This window comes from Acartia tonsa, chromosome 11 (assembly GCF_053477335.1).
Source record: "Acartia tonsa isolate MP-2025a chromosome 11, ASM5347733v1, whole genome shotgun sequence".
In the NCBI taxonomy this organism is placed as follows: Eukaryota; Metazoa; Arthropoda; class Copepoda; order Calanoida; family Acartiidae; genus Acartia; species Acartia tonsa.
Genome location: NC_137270.1, coordinates 38,406,752 through 38,427,751, shown reverse-complemented (window position 1 = coordinate 38,427,751; position 21,000 = coordinate 38,406,752). Strand labels below are relative to the sequence as shown.

At 31.1% G+C, this 21,000-nt stretch overlaps 1 protein-coding gene across 1 annotated transcript in view; it reads left to right on the top strand.

Annotated features, from left to right (window-relative positions):
- Asap (ArfGAP domain of ASAP) overlaps positions 1-21,000 on the top strand; it is a 77,854-nt gene that overhangs the window by 42,490 nt on the left and 14,364 nt on the right. The window contains exons 6-12 of the mRNA XM_080176893.1: positions 1,628-1,787; positions 6,693-6,961; positions 10,214-10,387; positions 10,711-10,874; positions 11,205-11,304; positions 20,163-20,355; positions 20,480-20,626. Of these exons, the coding sequence (XP_080033019.1) occupies positions 1,628-1,787; positions 6,693-6,961; positions 10,214-10,387; positions 10,711-10,874; positions 11,205-11,304; positions 20,163-20,355; positions 20,480-20,626 (1,207 nt within the window). The remainder of the gene's footprint in view (positions 1-1,627; positions 1,788-6,692; positions 6,962-10,213; positions 10,388-10,710; positions 10,875-11,204; positions 11,305-20,162; positions 20,356-20,479; positions 20,627-21,000) is intronic.

Sequence of the window (21,000 nt, the reverse complement as noted above, 5' to 3'; positions counted from 1 at the left end):
ATTTTATTTTCTACATCGCTTTGTACTATAACATGGTTTAATGGTTTTTTAATTCTTTCTTTTTTCTTAAGAAAAAAAGTCCCTAACACCTGATTTATTTTTGTAGACTGATTTTTATTGTTCTTTTTTGGGATGGTATGTCTAGCCCCATTGTTTCAACCAAAACCTAACCTTTTTTGTCAGCGGGACTACTCCATAGTTTGTCTGTCTGTTAGTACAAACATATTCAATTAATATGTTAACTATATTTCTTTCAATAAAGTGGTAATTGCTGACATATTATCGATATGCTGCAGTCATTCACATGACATGTTTTTATCGACAATGTTTGGTAATTAATAAAAGTATTAATTGCTTTGAATTAAAATATGTATTACTTTTGTAAATAATCGTTCTTTTTTATTACTGCAGTTTTTTGTTCATTTTAGAGTTGCTGAAAATATAAAATATTTTGGTATTGTTTTTATGTGTTAGGGGCGAAGCTGCTCTTTACACAGCCATTTAAAAAAATGCGTCCCTTGCATCTAGGGATTCTGTATTCAAAGGGTTAGGGAAAGCAGAAAATAGCCTAAAACTATCCTAGCACCTATGTGATTCTTCACTTAGTCATCAAAATCTTAAACGGTAGACAAAATAATAACTGCTGAAAACAGGGAAACTAATTTTATATTAATGCACAATATTGGGGAAAAGAAAGAATTGTAGATTAGGTATAGGGTCAATTACAGGACAAACGGTTTGATTTACCGCAGGATAATTTTGTTTGAAACCACAGACAGACAACCAGCTGATAAGATCAGTTAAGATAATTTATCATTTAATTAGATACCTATGGTTTTTGTAGACTAATATAAAGTTTCTCGAAATAGCACACATACATAAAATATGCAATTTTATCCAGATATTACAATGGACTGTTTATTACACTAGTCCTCAAAGTTTTATAATATTTCTTATTCGTTTCCTTAACAACTTTGGGAACTTTTAACGAATTTTAAATTGGTTGGTTTATTAAGTTGAGTGTTCAAACGTTCCAACCACTAATTATTATCTACAGAAGGGGTAATTTAATGTATTGGGGATGTACTTCAATTTATCGGCCATTGTCTTATCCATTTAGATGACTGAATTTTTTAAATAATATTATTAAGATAAAATGGTTATGAACTAAACTACCATTGAAACACCTGAATTCCTACAAAAGACTAATATCCACCATTAAAAGGCTATTCTAATAATGACATTAGTGTTTTCTTAGATATTGCTATTTTAAAATCTGGTTGTTTTTTGGGCAAGTTTTAAAATTTGTCATCAACGAAGTATTACGCCATTAGGATCAATTAATTTTTCTTTATTTGATTTAAAGATAGTAATTTGTTTAGATTTTTATCTGTTATTTTAACACTTTGGTCATATTTTATCTATATTTTGAAATAACTGTATTTTAATAAGGTTTTTTTGGTGATATATTGCATTTCTAGTTTCTTCTTCGGGAAGAAATGAAAATAGCCTATAAATTACCCAACGACATTTACAAAGCTTCCCTTAAAAGTTTTTAAAAGCCTAACGCTCGCAAATTTAGAATAAAAACTTAGATTCACCCATTCATATATTGTTTTTCTTTCAGTTATTTCACCGACGGATTGCGGACCATCGAGCATTTCGGGACCTACATCGAGGACCTAACCGTCAAGCTGTCCGGCATCAAAACCCAACAGGAGGACGAACGACGGGCCCTAATTGATGTCAAGAATTGCCTTAAAAATTCTGCCGGCATTCATAAAATGGTAAGTTTTCAACTTGTTTCTTATCCCTTCTGTATGTAATAGTTATTGGTTAAAAAGTTTGGACACTAGGAGTCTAGAACCAACCAATCAAAACTTAATTAAAATACCCAAAGTTATTGAGCTAACGTAGTTATAAAACTTTGGGTAACAGTGTTATTTACAGTCCAATGTCCCCTTCCTTCCTTTAAAAGGGAAAAATATCCTTTTTATAAAAATTAAATTGAAACCAAATAACCAAAAATTGAATTTAGAAAAAAAAGTTGAAAAAACTGCATGTGACAAGGTGCTTGGAATTGTGAAAGGGCACCACTTCCTTTTCTTCTTTTATTTTTTAGTAGCGCAGCTACTCTATAATAGCTTGTGCTTGTTTTTTTCAATTTCATAATGCTTATTAGAGCATAAGCAAGACACAAAATACAAACAAAATGTAAAATAAAGATGTATACTAGTATAACCAAGACAACAACCTGGTTCCAATGGTGGGGACCTTTTTCGTCTGCTAGAAAAATGCTTTCTCTTTCCTTGTAGAGACTTGGCTGTTAATATTTCCAACGCTTTTGCTGATATTTAAAGACCCAATTTAAAGTCGGCACAGCCCCCACACCCCTTGAACAGTTATTTAACCCCTGCCCCTTCAATTTTTTATCAAAATGACCATCTTACATAGTAGTAGAGTCATTAAACTAGAGTTAATAATAGAGTTAGTTTAAGATATTGCTGAGCTGCTATAGAACAAAATCATCCTTGTTAACTATTTCTTTCCTAATTTGAAGAACGACAACTTTCCCTCCAAAAAATTAAAATGGAATAAAACGGAAGGGGTTTATTAGTATATAAGGTAGGGGATAAAAGTACGTTTTTGACATTTTAGAAGAGTCCTGGAAAGTTTAGGAATCACCATTCTGCCAATCTTAGAAAAGGGCAGACATAAACTTACAAGAAATGTAAAAAGAAAGGGTTATTTCGGTTTTAAGCATGAAAATTTAAACTTATAATATTCTTAAAGAAACCGAATTTTATGAACTACCATTCTGAAGCGCATTTTTTCTCTCTTTTTAAAACCTCGCACAGTATACAATTAAAATGTCATGTTTTAGAGTTCTAGGGTTTCAATTAACACGAGGCTAAGCTGTAAAAAAATTAATTCTCCTAAATGTCGGTTTAATTGGGACAAAATGATATTCTACAGTTAGGGAGTTGAATCCATTTTTATAGAAGCAGAAATATAATCTATGATTATGGTTTGGACCCTCTAAAACTGTAATCTACCTTTCCACTTTCTCCTCTCTTGGTGAAGATATCTTCAACGCCGATACGATTTTTGAAATGTAAGATTCTACTTTCCCCTCTCTTGGTGAAGATATCTTCAACGCCGATACGATTTTTGAAATGTAAGATTCCACTTTCCCCTCTCTTGGTGAAGATATCTTCAACGCCGATACGATTTTTGAAATTTAAGATTCCACTTTTGCCTCTCTTGGTGAAGATATCTTCAACAAGAGAGACAAAAGTGGAATCTTATATTTCAAAAATCGTATCGGCGTTGAAGATATCTTCACCAAGAGAGGGGAAAGTGGAAGGGTAGATTACAGTTTTAGAGGGTCCAAACCATAATCATAGATTATATTTCTGCTTCTATAAAAATGGATTCAACTCCCTAACTGTTCTATATGTATTATGTTTATATTTCTTTTAAAAAATAGTGAAACAGCAAATTTTAAACAATTAAAAATGATTATATAGAAGCGAATGTCAAAGCAAAACTTTATGACATCTATTATGAAACTAATAAAATACTAAATCTATTTTTGATTGGCGGAAAATTTGGCGGTTTTGTGGTCTAACCGGTACAGGACACGAAATCCAGACTCAAGGACCACTTTTTGCCCGTACACCAACCAAACAACCAACCCTTTGGCTGCATCGTTGCCCTCCAAAATTTCTTGGACAAAAAATTTCGCGGTTTTTTCCAAGGAAAAAAATGCTTTTAATATGTTGTTTTTTCTAAACCTCAGACCCCACAGAAATTTAAAAATATGCCGCTAAATTTGGCCTTTTTTTCACATATTTTTGAATTTTAACTCCTTTTTAAAACAAAAGACTAATATTAGGAACAACTAAAAAACTATTTTCAGTTAAAACACAAAAATAGTAAAATTCAAATGGCTTCTTTTACATTAAAATAAACACAAAAAATAACTCATGAAAAAAAAATGTTTGACCAAAAAAAATGACAGGACCTTCAATATGGTAATGTTACAAAAATTGACTGTCAAAAATTTAAGATTGTATTGCTGCGAACATAATTCTTCTTGTTAAAGCCAAATTAAACATATTTTTTTTCCCTAAATACCAAAATAATCTAAAGACAATTTATCTTTAATATGTGAAAAAGTTGTTCATAGACAATTTAATGAGAAAGAATAATTATTTAACGTATTAAAGAATCATTAATTTCAAACTTTATGGCAGAAAATCTCACATTTCTTTCGGCGGTCAGGCACTTGAGTGCAACTTGAATCTGCTTATTCAAAACTTTGTTTATATTTTTTTTTGTATTTTATGCTTTCGAAATGCAAAAATCAAGGATTTTTAACAGCATAAATTCATTGCAATTTGCCTGTGAACAAAAATCTACTAAATAAAATAATAAAAATCCGAATAACAACACAATAGTGAACACAACGCCCCACTATTTCACATAACTAAGCGTGTCACACAAAAGTGAAATCGAAAATGAATACGAGAAAAAATATAGAAATTTTCTTCATAATTTTATTACCGTAGCCTTTTTAATGATATTTTTCTGGAAATTATTTTATGAAATCACATATTATTATTAATTCTCTTTTAAGATTTTTATTTTATTTTGAAGCTTTTTTTGGTGCATCCCTATTTTTGTTCAGACACTAGTTGTCATATGAATATTATAAAATTGATGATCTTGGCCTTTTTTTACAACCGAAATATTCAACAAGGATAATAACTTTCAATACCAGCGCAGCAATAACAATGTATATAGAATATACGTGGATATGTTGACAGGGGAAAATTTGGATTGCTAACATGGACCTCATTATTGGTCTGTTTGTAAATCTAGTTGGAGGGGAAGTGGTTTATTGTTTAGACCGCTACAAGGTTCACTTTATTACAGTAAATGATAATCTGGTAAAATATCCAAATAATATTAAATCCATAATAATCTTACAACTGACACTTTTAGGGTAGCTTTGCTACTAAAACTTGAATTTTAATTTTCAATTCATTAAAATGTTGAAATATTAATTATTTCAAACATGTAAGAAAAAGGCTTAAAACCAATCAAATAACATTTTTTAAGGTTTAAGATTATAGATTATAGCTTAACAAAAAAATTACATATTTTTTAGACTTTTTTATTTCCCCTGACTTCAAGCTCTAATGGTATAATTATATTTCGGTTTCTTTTTTAGTTAAATAAAAATGAAGATTGGACTAATTATGGGCCGCGGATAGATCTCTTATCTTATTAACACTTTTGGGGGAAAAGAAAAAGACAATTATCTCCATAAATAGCTGAGAAATCAGGGATCTTAAGGGTTAAGACAATGGACGATATTGATCACCATCAAGATAAACAAAATGTTCCTTCTGTAGATTAAAATCCTAATATATAAAGTAGTAAGCGTTTTTTGTCTGTCCCGAAGGATCGCACTAACCGCTGAACTGATATTGTTCTCCTTTACAGTGAAGCTTCTTATAGGTCCTGGGAAGGTTTTAAACTATTTTTGGGAGGGTATCTTCACCCCCCTCCTCCCCAAAAATATTTTTTTACTCTTTTGAAACTCAAATTTAAAATGGAATGTTGTCGACTTTTCCCCCTTCTACCTTAAGTGCCCCTAGAGGCCTCTAGGGGCGTAGCCGCTAGTTATTAATAAAGTATAAACACCCAAGGTTTTTAAACCAACATAAGAGATTTCCTGTTTATAAAACTTTGGGTACCAGTATAAATTATAGGTTATAGATTAATTATATAGTATCTTCAATTTTAAAATGCTATTCATTGCTTAAGTTAGTATTTATAGAAAAAAAAACACTTTTCTCTTGATTTTATCAGTTTTTCAAATTTAAAATTATAGAGATTTTAATCTTAAGTTTCAATTTGGTGGGTTAGAGAGGGGGGGGGGGTGTTGAGGGGGTGTAGGGGAGTTTTGAGGGGGTGTGGTTGAGCAACCAAATTTTACACTTTTCTAAGGCTTTGCAATTTATCTTTAGAACACCAAGGAGAGGGGAATAGCTTCTGATGAAAAACTTCTTCGTTTCGACCTTTTTTTACAATCTAGAAAATATCATTATTGTGTCAAAATGCATTCTGCATTCTTTATGAAATAAAGCATGTTTTAATTGTTACAAATAAATAAAAATCATAGGTTTTTTATCAGCATGCCGTAATATGTATCAATAAGGAAATCTTTGACAAAAAATATTGAAAGAAAATCTTTTTTTCTTTAATTGCATTATCCCTATCCCTGTCAAACCTTTTTTGAAGGCTTTGATTGAAATTTAGTTAAAGGAAAGTGTTTAAAATTAAGTAAATTATAAAGTACGGGTTAGATAATAACAATCTAAGAGTTCCCCAAAAAAGCTACCGATAAAAATGCTAACACAATCCAGGGAGGGAGGGGACATTGGTCATTAGTCCCCAAAGTTTTAAAATTACGTTTTCTTATTCGTTGGCTCTACAACTTTGGGGACTTTAATTTTTTTATTTGTTGGTTCATTAAGTAGAGTATCACGAAAGTGTAATCTACAGATGAGGTAATTTTTATGGGCGTGTACATTAATTTATCTAACTTTGTCTTATCCCTTTAGAGAACTGAATATAATCGGCGCAGCAGCTTTCTTTAATTAATTGTTATATTTCAGAACGGCACCAACTCCACCAGTCAATACACGCTGCACCAGGCTAAGGGCGACGCCAAGGCGGGCGATTGGCGGGACGGATACCTGCTCAAGCGGTCAGAGGGCCGGCTACGCAACGTGTGGCAGCGGCGACGGTGTGAGGTGCGCGACGGTTTCTTGAAGATTAGCCACGCCGACGAGTCTAAAACCCCCAGTCAAGTCAACCTACTGACGTGTCAAATGAAACCTGTGCTTGAGGACAGGCTATGCTTTGACGTTGTCTCCTATAACAGGTGAGTGTGGGGAATACAATACACATGTAAAAATGCTACGCATCCAAAAATAAGGTTGACAATATCCATTAAAGCGAAGTTCTGAATTCAGAAGGAAGGATACACGAGCATTAGAATAAGCATATCAATAATTTGTACTTAACTGTTAGAGGAGTCTTGCAAAATTTCATTACGGGCGCTTGGACCAACCCAAATTTTTAGAAGCAAATCTTCTCTACAACAATTATGTGCTTCTAAAGGTCACTTTAAGATATTGAAAAAGTATAATTAAGAAAAGTATAATGGGCAGAAAATAGCCCCTAAATTCTCAACTAGCCTTTTATTTTCTTTGTTTTTTAGTTTCCTTTATTAGCTTGGTAGCAGTTAAATAACAAGGATGATTTAGGTCCCAAAGAAGTTGTCCCCTTTGTTTTTACTGGACCTTTTGAATTGCGCCAATATGTAAAAAAGATGTTGATTTAATAAACTAAATTTTTTTTCCATACCCTTGCTTTATAACATTTATAACGTCAAGTCCAGACGTACAGATAAACCAATTCGCAAGGCTGCTGCAGTTGCTACGCTGCTAGTAAAAAGCTCTAAGCACAATTGAATTAATTTAGCTAAATTGTCAATGCCTCTTACCTAGCTATTTCAAATGTAAATTAGTTGGAGGGTTTTTTGGCCCAGGGCGCATTTGAAAGAAAGACGGTCAAAAAACTTGCTTATCCTAGCTCTAGCTAGCAACGGTAAATAAAAAAGATTTTTAAAACAAGAATTCTTATAATCAAAATAACATAGAGCAAAACAGAAAAAGATTTAAGCTTGGTAAAAAAAAGCAAGTAAAAACTAAAAATTGATTTTAACTCCTTGAATTTAAGTAAAAAACTGTTCATTTAAGAAAAAGCCTTTAGGTTGAAAAAAGCACTTAAAACCAAGAAAATAAGAATAATTATTTACTTTAATTTACCGTTCACTTTAAACAATTAAAAACTCTTTTCTTTTGTTTTTTTGAATAATTTTAAAAGAATTTATTTTTAATTAAAGCTGGGAAAAATTCAAAGTTGAAATAATTAAAAAATCATTACAAAAATTAACTTTGGTTTTTACTTTTTTGTTGTGTATTCTATAAAATTACTCTATTATTAATTACTTGGTATATTAAGGTTTCACATAGTCTTACGTTTAACAGCAAAACTACACTATTGGCCTTTTTAAAATTACAAAAATAAATCAAAATATTTAAATTAAAAAGTCGGCAAAAAAGGTTATCTTAAACTTTCATCGCTTGATAAAAAACCTTTTATATTGATAAAATTGGGATAAAATCTTTTAATCTTTGGCATATAGATCATTTAGCTATAAAACAAGGATAAATATTTCTATAATAAAATCTTTGAACCTTTGGACAAACTTATATACTCTCCTACTGGATGAACGCACTAAGCAATAATTGGGTTCCATATTAGCAACCTAAATTGACGACAATTTTCCCTTAGTTATAATATCCACTAATATTGTATATCCATTAATGATATATAGATACAGACACTACTATTGAGAAGCTATGCTTTCATCAAAACATTAAAGGCCGTTTGATAGATTTTGACGACAGCCTTTATGCTTCGGTATTTTAATTAGGGCCATAAAAACTTGGGGATTAAGAGACAGGGAAAGCTTCTCTGAAAAGTATAATAATTTGTTATTCTTTAATTTTCATTTTTTTGCTCTGTTAGACTTAAAAGATTGTGTTGACTTTCATTGTGACTGGCAAACTATTGACATGCTTACTTTCGTCGAAATCTTTTCCTTTGACGATATTCTAAAATTCACTATTTGCTTAAGTTAATATAATAACGGCACCAAGTTTAACAGGGGCAATTTATCAATTAATTTTGAGAGAAGGTATCTGCTGACCCGTGACCGAGCTGTAGCCCACCTAATTTTCTGATCGTAAAAATTGAATGACTTAGTAAAACCTTGATCGATGGCTCTATCCATCAATTTGAAGGATATTAATCAGCGTCCCCCAACTTAAATTTTGAGTCGTTAACCCCCCCCCAAAAAAAAAAAAAAAAAATACAGAAATCAGTAAAAAAAGATGCAACCCTTTTTGAGCCATATATAATTAAATTCAACAATGAAACAACAAAAATTGCTAAATATCTTATATTTTAAAACCAGGGGGTCGTTTTTAAAAGGGGTTAAAGATTCACAAAAACGGGAAATTACCGAATACTGTTTTAGATACGAAGTCTTTTTTATGATATGCCTATCACATTGACCAATCGGGGGATCAAAAAATATTACTTTTTTTTTCAAAACAAACCAATTTTTTCACAAATTAAAAAAAAACCGCGCCAAAAACTTAAAGAGGAAACTAATATTCCTAATTTACACTTCAAAATTAGAAAATTAGCAATTACTCTTTTTTTCTCAACCACCAAAATACGCTTTTTTTTCACTAATAACAATTTTTCTCTCTTCTAAATATGGCCAGTGTGATTTTTTTGGCCTTGGGGGTGTTAAGAATTGCAAAACGATGGCTTTTTTTCTCCCTCAAAATTAGATTCTTAACAAGGCTATGTAAAACGGTATACTTATAAACTTTGAAAAATCTTTATATGAAACTTTTTGCCTGATATTTGTTTCAGTATTATATCCATTAATACAAGAATTACTAAATGAACTTTTGAACATAATGGTTATCACATTATGCTGATGTAATTAATATAATTAATAAAGCAACCCTGTATACATGACCTTGATTGTTTAAGCCTTGAGTTAAATATGAATAAAAAGAGTATAATAGCTCCGCTGATTTGCAAATTTAAATTTTCAAGGATTTTTTACTCAAAGCTATGTCAATTCCTGCCTTCATTTTCATTTTATATCGATATTAGTTCATTTTAGGACTCTTATTTTCTATAAATTACTTAATTAGACTATTTTAAAACTCTCTTATTGATAGTTATTGTCTTCAAATCTATAAAATTTGCAACCCTAGCGTATGAAAACTTTAGTAAGCATAATCGACATTATCCTTTTTTCGTAAATTTTCTAAGAATGGTTAATTTGAAGGCTATTAGTTAAAATTCAGGTTTTTGGTTCTTATCTTTGAAAATATAGCAAGAACTTTTAAGGTTATAAGAAGCGTAGCTATAATTTAATTGATTCGTTTGGACGAACGTCCAAATAATCTTAAGACTATTAGAATAGCGTTAGATGCTATATTATCGTAGCAACTCTTTAATTATTTTTTTTCTGTTTCAGAACCTACCATTTCCAAGCCGAAACCGAATACGACCGGGACGAATGGATGTCGGTGCTGCTCAACTCCAAGGAGAAGTCACTGAACCGCGCCTTCGAGGACAACGGACGGGCGGGCGGCGGCGGCGAGAACCAGGGCCTTGTAGAGTTCCAACGCACCCTTGTCACCTATATTAGGTAAAGATATTTAGATTAAAGTTATATTTTTAGTTGTACAACAGATATAAATATAGATGTATATACAGATAACTACCTGCGTACCTTTTCCAAGGACCTGCTAGCAAATTGCTTCTGCTACTTGACTGTGTTAATATTTCCGACACTATAAGTTGATTTTCAAAGACCCAATTGAGAGTCGGCACAAGGTTCTTGGGATGGGTACTATACAGTTTTTTAAACCCTTCCTCCTCTAGTGTTTTACTCTAATTTTTTTACATTTTTAACTTTAAAAACTCCAAATATTGATTGACTTTAATTTAAATATTTTTTGAAAAATTCAGGAATCTACCATCGAATGGAACCTGTGCCGACTGTAGCAGCCAGAATGACGTCACGTGGCTGAGCACAAACTATGGAATAATAGTGTGCATTGAGTGTTCTGGTATCCACAGAGAGATGGGGGTACATGTGTCCAAAATCCAGTCTTTAACCCTTGATCATATAGGTAAGTCAATTTCAAAATCTTTGAAAAAAATCATTATTTTTCTAATTTTCTATCTCAGCCATCTTGGATTTTATCTACCTTACCTCATTTAGCTATTTATCTTATTTTCTACCTAACTATCTATTCCCATATCTATCTAAATACTATCTATCTTAATATCTATCTATCTTAATATCTATCTATCTAACTATCTATCTATCTAACTATCTATCTAACTATCTATCTATCTACATATATAACTATCTATACACCTACCTATCTATCTATCTTACTATCTATTCCCCTTTCTATCTACAAAACTTTCTATCTATCTAACTATCTATCTTTTAGGTACCAGTCAGCTGTTGGTAGCACGCATGATATCCAACGCAATGCTGAACAAAATTTTAGAATCCCGGGCAACTTGGAAACCAAAGCCTAACAGTACAATGTAAGTTTTAAGTGTTGTACTATAGTGATGCCATCTAGTGGTAATTTTAGTAACTAAAATTTGCGCGCGATTAAAAGAACCACTTATTTCAAAACAACTTTGCATGTCTATTTGTTTAATTCAAATTTATTCTTGAAAATCTAATAAAAAGCATCGCTATTGTTTAATTTTATTGTGTTTTCAAAATTGAAAAGTCATTTCTTTAATTTCTTATTCACAAGAACAAATGTTGGTATAAGTAGCGCAGCTCAGCTACTTTTCATTGTATTTTCATAGAATTTATAAAAAGTCATAACTACAAGAATAACATTTTTATAGCCTTTTTTCTTTATTTCTCTAGTTGCTTTTTTACTTATGAACATAATTACCCTCGTTCAGTCCACAAAAAATGGTGACTTACTTAAACCATTTACAATTCCTTTTTTGTTGTTAATGTGACTTTAGAAAAACAGCCTAAAACTTGCCACCTCATGGTTCTTAACTATAGAAATTTATTTTCTCCATATTAAACTAGAAATTTATGGACTGCGAGAAATGGGCAACTCATCCCCCTCCCCCCATTTTTTTAAAACACACTTTTTTCGAGCGCAGTTATTATATACGTAGGATATATACTTGTAAGTTTATGGATTTTAAAATATATAGGTATATAAAATCCCAATTTTTAAAGGAAATGTACACCCTCAATCATGATAAACAAAATTACCCCTTCTTTGAATTACTATTCTTGGTGGAAGAAATTACAATCCAACATACCCCCCCCCCCATATTTTTTTCAAGGAAACTTTTGGAAATGATATTCCTTGTTCCCCTTGTGCTTTAAATGACCTTATGCTTGTTTTTGGTTGATTAAAAATTCATTTTATCCGCCGCTGTATGCTTATACGTTTTTGTCTTATCATTCCACTAATTATCATTTGACTCCTGTTAAGCTTTTGTGCTGTTATTATATCGACTTAAGAATCTATTGAATCGTAACTCATTACATGGACAAAGGTCGTACAATCAATGGGTGTGTTGTCTGCAAAAGTTGAGATGTTTACTTTAAGACTTTTTACGTTATTATCAATCGTCCTCAGATATTTAATTAGATAATATAAAGTTGGGTAGAATTGGGATAAGATTAATTTGTCTATTCCTTTATTCAATTAAATATATATATACAGAATTAGGGCTTGAATAATATATTAGGTTAGTCTTGGGGTGTGTATTCACTAACGTAAATTGCATAGCGTTTCATATTTGTAAAACAAACAAACAATAGCAATATGTAAAAGGAGGTGTTTGTTTAATGATGCCTACGAAACAAAGTAAATGTAAAAATTTTTGCTGTTTTTATAATACTATGCTATTCTTCTGATAAATTAGTATATGTGCAGGAATGAAAGGACGCTAGTCTTTTCATCTAAATATTAGCAAGCTAACTTCAAAGCTACTTTGGATATCAATACCAATCTTTTATAGGGTTGGTAAGAATATTTTAAGAGTTATTTTTTACATTTTTAAAACACTAATATATAAATACTAGAATAAACAATTTACCTTCAATTTTTCTGTTGGTAAAAAAAATGATTTAGATGAATATGTTATTAAATGATACTACATTAACCAATCCCTTAATAAACAACTAACTAACGAATTTGTAGAGTAGCTTCGCTACTAAAAATCAACACAAGCCTATCTCTTCCTTTGATTAAATGTTTGTTTGCTATTAATCTTCGCATAAAGATCAAATTTAAGATTAGTATTAGGCTGAAGATTTATTTTCATTATCCCTATCCCTGACTACAAAAGAAGTTCAATGAAATTTAAAGTGTTAGATTAAAGTTACCCTTGGCTTATAGTGCTCCTATTAAAATCAAATCTACTATTAACTTTTCATTTAAATTGTCGATTAGCCTCTGTTGAAAAAGGGTCAGGGAACAAACGTTCCAGATATATTATAAACATTTGAAGTACAGAACATTTTCAGCCCTCAAAGATCGTCAGCAAACTGAAATACAGTAATTTTGACATCTCTAGAAATCGGCTTTAATTTCTGAAAGTTACTGCGCTATCTTTAAGGCCCAAGAAAATTCTTTTAGATTAGTTTGACCCTAATTTTATTATTCGGAGCTGTTTGATTATCTTTTTATTTTCATAGCCGTCTAAACTAATGCAAAAAGCTTCTGTTATGCCTCACAAAAGATCTTGAATTGATATAATTTTAATATATATCTTGAAGCTCACTTTTGAAGTAGTGAATATATATCAATGGCCATATCTAACAGTACTTTTTGACACCACTCACTTTTTACACTGAATTGTCTTACAAAACGGTTAATACATTTATACATAGTAAATAGCCAAAGAGAGAGGGAACAATGGACTGTTTATTACACTAGTCCCCTAAGTTTTATAATAACGTTTTCTTATACGTTGGCTTAACAACTTTGGGGACTTCATAGAATTTGATTGGTTAGTTCATTAAGTGTCCAAACGTTTGAACCACTAATTGCAATTGACAGAAGGAGTAATTTGTGCATCATCATTGGGAATGTACATCAATATATCGGCCACTGTCTAATCCTTTTAGATCCCTGCCTAATTACAATTCCAATAATGAAACTAACATTTTTGCTAAATTTTAAATTAGCTTTTCATATGAACGGTTTTAAGCTGCTTTTGTAGCTCAGGCCTTTATGTAGTACCAAATCAAACATGACTTGAAACAATTAAGAATCAAAGTGTCCATACATTTAGACAAAAATAATTTGGAGTAGATTTATTTATCATCCATTGATCTATCTTTGTGTCCCTACAAATTGGTGTAAGATTAATTACAGTTCATGGATATTGACAATTATATTTATGGATATATTATTACTTGGATGTTACACCAGATTTTCATGTTTTCTAATAAAGAAAAAGTCGTAGCTTATTCCCCCTTCCACTCAATTAACCATTTATCTTGCCTTCTACTGGATAAACGATTTGACCAAGAAATGATGTCCATTTTTCCCCTGTCAAAATATCCATGTTTATTCTATATCCATTATTAAATTTAGCAATTTTCAAGTGTTTTAACGTATTTTTGAATATCTATCAGTGTTCAATGAGTTTGGCCTGAAACTAGATTCAAATCTAAATGTAATTATATTCATTATAACAAAATGGAATCATCATACATAGTTGCCCATCATTTAACATATATTCATTAATAGGCGGATGGCCCACTTGCAAAACTGCAAAAATATTGTTATTGTTAGATTTAAAAGTAGTACTTTTTTATCAAATTGTTATAACTTTAAAGATTTAGCCTATTTGCAGCAAAATAACTAGAAAAATGTATAAACATATAGAACCATAGTTAGCTCAATCATAGAGTGCTTTCATAAAAATCTGTTTATTTTTTTTTAACTGGCAAAGAGAATGACTGTTTTTATATTATTTTATATCATATCGACTATGATTATCTAATAATTCATTGCTAAAAGGTATTATTACTAATTCAGCAAAGGTGGAAATTATGAAGATTTATAATAATGAACGCTATTGCCTATTTCTAAATAAATCTTTCAAAGCCTATTAAATGCTCAGTACATTATTGATGTTAAGAATTTTAATAGGTTTTATCATGCCATATTACGGCCTATCTTTATCTATAATTTTACTATCTTACATCTTTATGTATTAAATTGTTAAAAAAAACCTTGAAATCTTGCGTATTACATAATTTTTTTTTTCAAAAGCAAGGACGTTTATTTTCATAAAAAAGTTCCCCCCCCCCCAAAAAAAAAATATAGTTTTTGCATTTTTCTTTTGATTGCTCCTATTGAGCTTTGGCACCTAGAATTAAACAGACTGACATACATACATTCATAACTTGAAGAGTAGCTCTACCACTAAAACCAACGTGGTATTGAAGTTTAAAGCGTCAAAAGCTTACATTATCAAAGAATCAAAAGACTTGATGTAATGCGTCAGCCTAATAGTTGATAACATCTAATACGCAACTTCTAAGAGGGGGAAGATAATAGAATAGCCCAAAAAAGGAAGGTATCAAAAGCTACAATGAATTATCTAACGCCGAAACTTTTTGGACAAAATTCTTTTTTGAGCCCTAGTTTTTTATTATTATTATCTTTAAAAATCCACGATATTAATGGGCTTGAATATTCGGTTGTTGCGTGAATATTACCAAAAGATAACAGGTCTATGCTTTAATGCCTTTTAATGTCCAGACTTTATTCATAACGAGTTAATTCTTAGTGCTCTTATTATTTCGACATTTTTTAGGGAATGCTTAAAATATGTCATTCAAGAGTACTTAAATGCTCTCTTGGTGACAAAAGATATGTCAGTACATTGTACTAAGACTAACAGGGAACATACATTCGCACACAAAAAGTCCATCAAATATAGGGCCTTTGAAGTCTGTTTGTGCTTCTAAGAAGTTATTTAACACGCTGCTGCCATTCAAAGATATAAATTTGATAAAGGTCAAAAAAGGCTACATTCATTCTAAAGTACATTTTAATATGATACTCAGCGACTTTAATCAGAGATAGAGGGGACACTGGGCTGTTTATTACACTAGTCCCCAAAGTTTTATAATAACGTTTTCTTATTGATTGGATTAATAACTTTAGGGATTTAAGTGAATTTTGATTGGTGGTTTAATAATTTGAGTGTTTAAACGTTTCAACCCCTAATTTTACGCTACAGAAGGGGTAATTTTGTGTACCATCATTGGGAATATACATAAATTTATCGGCCATCGTCTTATCTCTTTAGATCCCTGGATTTTAATCCATTTTTTCTCCCTATGACTGATTATAAAATTCATGATTTTACTGAACTAAAAAGACATACAGACAAGAAAATATAATGTAGCTTCGCTACTAAAATTTGCAGCTAGGGTCATGATTATATTATAAAACAGGAACTCATTAGGCACAATTCATTCGCTGCCGGCAGGCACAAAAACTGACTTAGGGCCCACTTACCCTGCTAAACTAGGAACCTTCTTGTTTACATATATTTTCATTGGTTTTTATGTCTTTATAGAATTCAATGTAAGTGTTATAGTTGTAATGTTCTCTAAAAATCTTATTTTAAGTTCTATTTTGTCGATAATAATATGAGCACAAAGTTTTACTGGGTCTAATTCAAAAGGCCTAGCGTTCAAATTTTGGACATTTAAGATATTTCTTTTGTTTTAAACTTCGCTATTTAAATAATTTTATAAATATTTTAAGCATTTCAACAATTTTGTGCAAGTTTGCTTGCTTTGTTTTTAATGAAAAAAGGCTTTTAAATCAAATTAATGTAGATTTTCTAATGTTTTTGAAATCTAACATGTATTTTTATAATTCAACCTTCAAAGTATGGATGTATATACTATGTTTTGAATATTTTTAAGCAATTCCAAGGTTTTCAAATGCATAAAATGGTAATGGGCCTTGTTAATGCAATCTTTTTTTTACATGCGCGCATTTTTTAGCTTTTTTCAAAGATTTTTGGAATTTTAATTTGTTTTTTTAAGTTTGCTGTTTTTAATTGTCCATTTTACCAAAATTTAAAGGACTAATTTACCCATTTAAAATCCACCCTCAGTTTATGCAGCTTTTTAAAAGTCAGTTAAATTGATGAATTGCCTTGTATTGCTTTTCAAACTAGGCATATGTGTACAATTTACAGGGTTTCAAAAGTATTTTTTTTTTGCAGAATTGCCTTAAAACTTTTAAATAAAACACCTAGTATTTCAAAGTATTTTAACTTGTCTAAAACAAAACAAAAAGTGTCTTTACACTTTTTCGTTTCCGCGTTCGATTTATTCAAAGAATTCATTTTTTAAGGGTGCTTAAAAATAACTTTTTAACACCCTTTTCAGGAAGGGCGTTGCATTTTAAACTTGTAGAAAAACTAAACTTTTTATCTTTTTTTTATCTTTCTGGGGCAAACTCAAATTATTTTATCTTTTTGAGATAATTGTCATAACTGATTGAAACTGTGTCTAAAATTGTTTAAAATTATTTTAATCTCACCTTTTTGGCCCCCTCAATCTATCATTCCCTTTTCGAACCATCCCCTTAAATACCCTTTTGAACCTGTCTCGATCTAAAACTGTATCTTTGAAATCTTTTTTAGAGACGTAAGGTCATGTCACAAATCAAATTCCTTAGGATTAAAAAAATGATATTATTAAATAATAAGTTTTTTTAAAGATTTAAGTATAACCCATGTAAAAAAAGCTTTTCTTGGGTTTGGGTTTTAACTTTATTTTGTCTTGGAATTATGCTTATAAAATTGAGTGATTGAAATTGAGGGGGGTTAGGGGGTTCTGCAGGGGGGCCTACACAGGGTTAAATGATCTTTGCCCTTGTTGTTTTATTATAGCAGAACAAATTGACGCGAAATGAGCGTCTTACACAAGGTTATATATTAGGGTAGGCAAATTAGCCTATTAAACATAAATGTTCCTGTTAACAATAAATTTTAATGGTTTTATTACTAAAATGTGTTGTTATATGTTTATCAAATAACAGCATACGTTTTATTTGGGATACTTTGATATAAAACCTTGATGTTATGGGCGTTCTCTTATTGCTCCAATTATTGATTCCCGGGCCTAGGTGTCTGTTTTACTAGAATTTAAGGGGGGGGAGGGGGGGGGGGGTGATCTCCCTTTATTTAGATTTGGTTTAGATCTTGAAGCTATAATATGTTAACGCCTTTAGAACTCCTTAATGGACACTCTCTAAGTTGATTTTGTTTGTTTAAAAAAATATAGCATAGAGTAAAACACATGGTAAATAGTTTTAAGTAATTAGACCAATTCAATTCGAGTATTTTCATATTTTGCTTAAAGTTACCACAAATCAAAGTCATGTAGCGTCCTCTTAGCCTAAAATTTATCATATTCATTGCATAAGAGAGATACGATTTATGATAAAGCTTCATTATTTAGATGCACTGCAAATCTACAATTATGTTCTGTCCATAAGTTGTATTGTTATTGCTTCTTATAAACATAATTGTCTTTGATAGTGTACAATAAAATGTACATTTTATATGGTTTATCCTAAATCAATCAATAGTATATCTATCTAATGCCTAACAAGAATGATATAGTCCAATAATAGCAAATATTTATGAAATACACAAAATAACTTTTAAGCATAAACGTCTATGGGTGGGTTTATTACCCTATCAAACTTTGAATCCTAATTTCACCCTACTAAAAATAAAAAGCTTGGACATCCCTGCTTTTAAGTGCCGTTAGTAAAAAAAAGGGGGACAAAGATAAAGTTTTATATTATATAGAAATAACATACAAACATACACATATAACTTATAGAGTAGCTGCGCTACAAATAATAAAGGATGTATGTCATTTTCTTTTGTCACATAAAGACAGAGAGAGAGATGACACCCAATAATTCACCCCCCCCCCACTCCCCACGTACCCAAGTAACCAGTAATTCACAACCCCCCCCCCCCCCCTATTTTATAATCGTTTATGGCCTGTTTTATTGAGCCTAACTGTTCCATAATACATATGTGATGCCTGCATCAAGGACAGATAACAAAATTACAAAATAGTAATGGTACCCAAAATTTTACAGCTTGAAAACTTTGGTTACTCTTATTTTATTTTGATTGGTTGCTTCCAATCTTTAAACTAGATGTGAACAAACTTCTCAATCACAGATTGTAATCTAAAGAAGGGGATATTTAGTTTATCATCATTTAGGATGTACATTAATTTATCGTCCATTGTCATTTCCCTTAAGATCTTCGATAAAACCTAACATATTGTACAACAAAATAATTTATTTTTATTTACATTTATATGCCTGGCATTTAATTTAAACTTATATATAATAATTCCATTTTTTAGCCCTACATTATATTGCATTTGTTTCTGATCTGAGATAACCTTTCCCTACCCCCTAACCCAAATAAAATTATATTATAGGGATAGGTAAATAAAATAGAAGATAAATAAATCTTATAGAAAATGATCATGACTGAATTTTGTTCAATTGCAATGGTTCTAGGTGTCAGACATCAATTGGATATCTAACAAGATAGCTAGATAGAAAGATAGACAATTTGCATTTTACAACATATAAAGTGTGTTTTATGTTAGGATTGGTTTACAGTTTATTGTTTAAATCGGTAGAATTCTTTAATTTGGTAGTGTGTCTACATTCCCCCCCCCCCCCCAACTTTCACATCATTATCTAAAAAAACTTTCAAACATCTAACCTTAGATAAAGGGACCTAAAGGGATAAGACAATAATAAATTAAATTACATCCCCAATGATTATTATCAAAAATACCCTTTCTGTAGAAAACAATTCAGAAAACGTATTGCAAATTCCAAAGTTTAAAAAGGGGGGTATTTACAAATGATCCACTCTCGAATTAGTGTAAATTGCCATTTAAGATCAGACACCTAACATACATTGATAGGCGCGCCAAAAATTGTTTTTGAAATGTTGTTTGTTTTTTATTTGTGTTACAGTTAGCTATATTTGATTATTTATATCTCTTTGTGCCTTTTTTAATGCTATTCAAAATGCCCAATTAAACAGAGATCTAAAGGGATAAGACAATAGCCGATAAATTGATGTACATTTGCAATGATGACACCCCTCTGTAGATTACAATTAGTAGTTGAAACGTTTAGACATCTTAATGAACCAACTAGTAAAAATTTTAATATAAGTCCCCAAGGTTGTTAAGCTGACGAATAGGAAAACGTTATTATAAGACTTTGGGGACTTGTGTAGTAAACAGCCCGTTGTCCCCTCCCTCCATGCCAATTAAGCTTTGAAATGAAATTAACAAGAACAATATTTTTCAGGGAAGAGCGGAAATCGTTTATCCGCGCCAAGTACCTGGAGAAGAGCTACTGCACGCAGTACTGCGCCACTAAGCTGGAGGTGTACAGCGAGCTCGAGCAGGCCATCGCCACCCACAACCTTACAGACCTCATTCAGGCCGCCAGCGAGGCGCCCGGCTTGGGGGCCGAACTCACCGACTCACTGCCCGATAGTGTAAGTGTTACGTCCTTGTTTTTTTGTGATATGTAAGTTCATCGTTTTTTTCTTTTCCAATTCCAGTTCATAGCTTTAAATATTTTTTGAAGTTCACATATTTTGATATTTGTGTATTTTTTAGGAATTCTGTGAGACCTTCTTGCATTTGGCAATAAATCAGGAGAACGGCTCCTCTCTTCACATTGTAGACTTCCTTGTCCAGAATTCTGTTAATTTGGACAAGAAAACAAAGGAGGGCAACACTCCCCTACATTATTGTGTAATACAGGTTCGTTGCTACTTTTGATTGTATTAATACTTGTTTTTTATTTATCTAATTATCTAAATATATTATTTTGTTTCTTTGATTATTTATCTATCTATCTTTCTGTTTTTTTTTTTATTTTTAATTATCTGTTTATTTTCTATCTATCTATCTATCTATCTATCTATCTATCTATCTATCTATCTATCTATCTATCTATCCATCTAGTCATTTATCTATCTATCCATTTATCTATCAATCCATCTATCTATCTATCCATCTTAATATCAATTTATCCTTCTAACTATCTATATAACCAATTTTTATTTATCTATCTTATCTATCTATCCATCTTTTCTTTATGTTATCCATTGATCCATCTAATTATCTAATAGTAT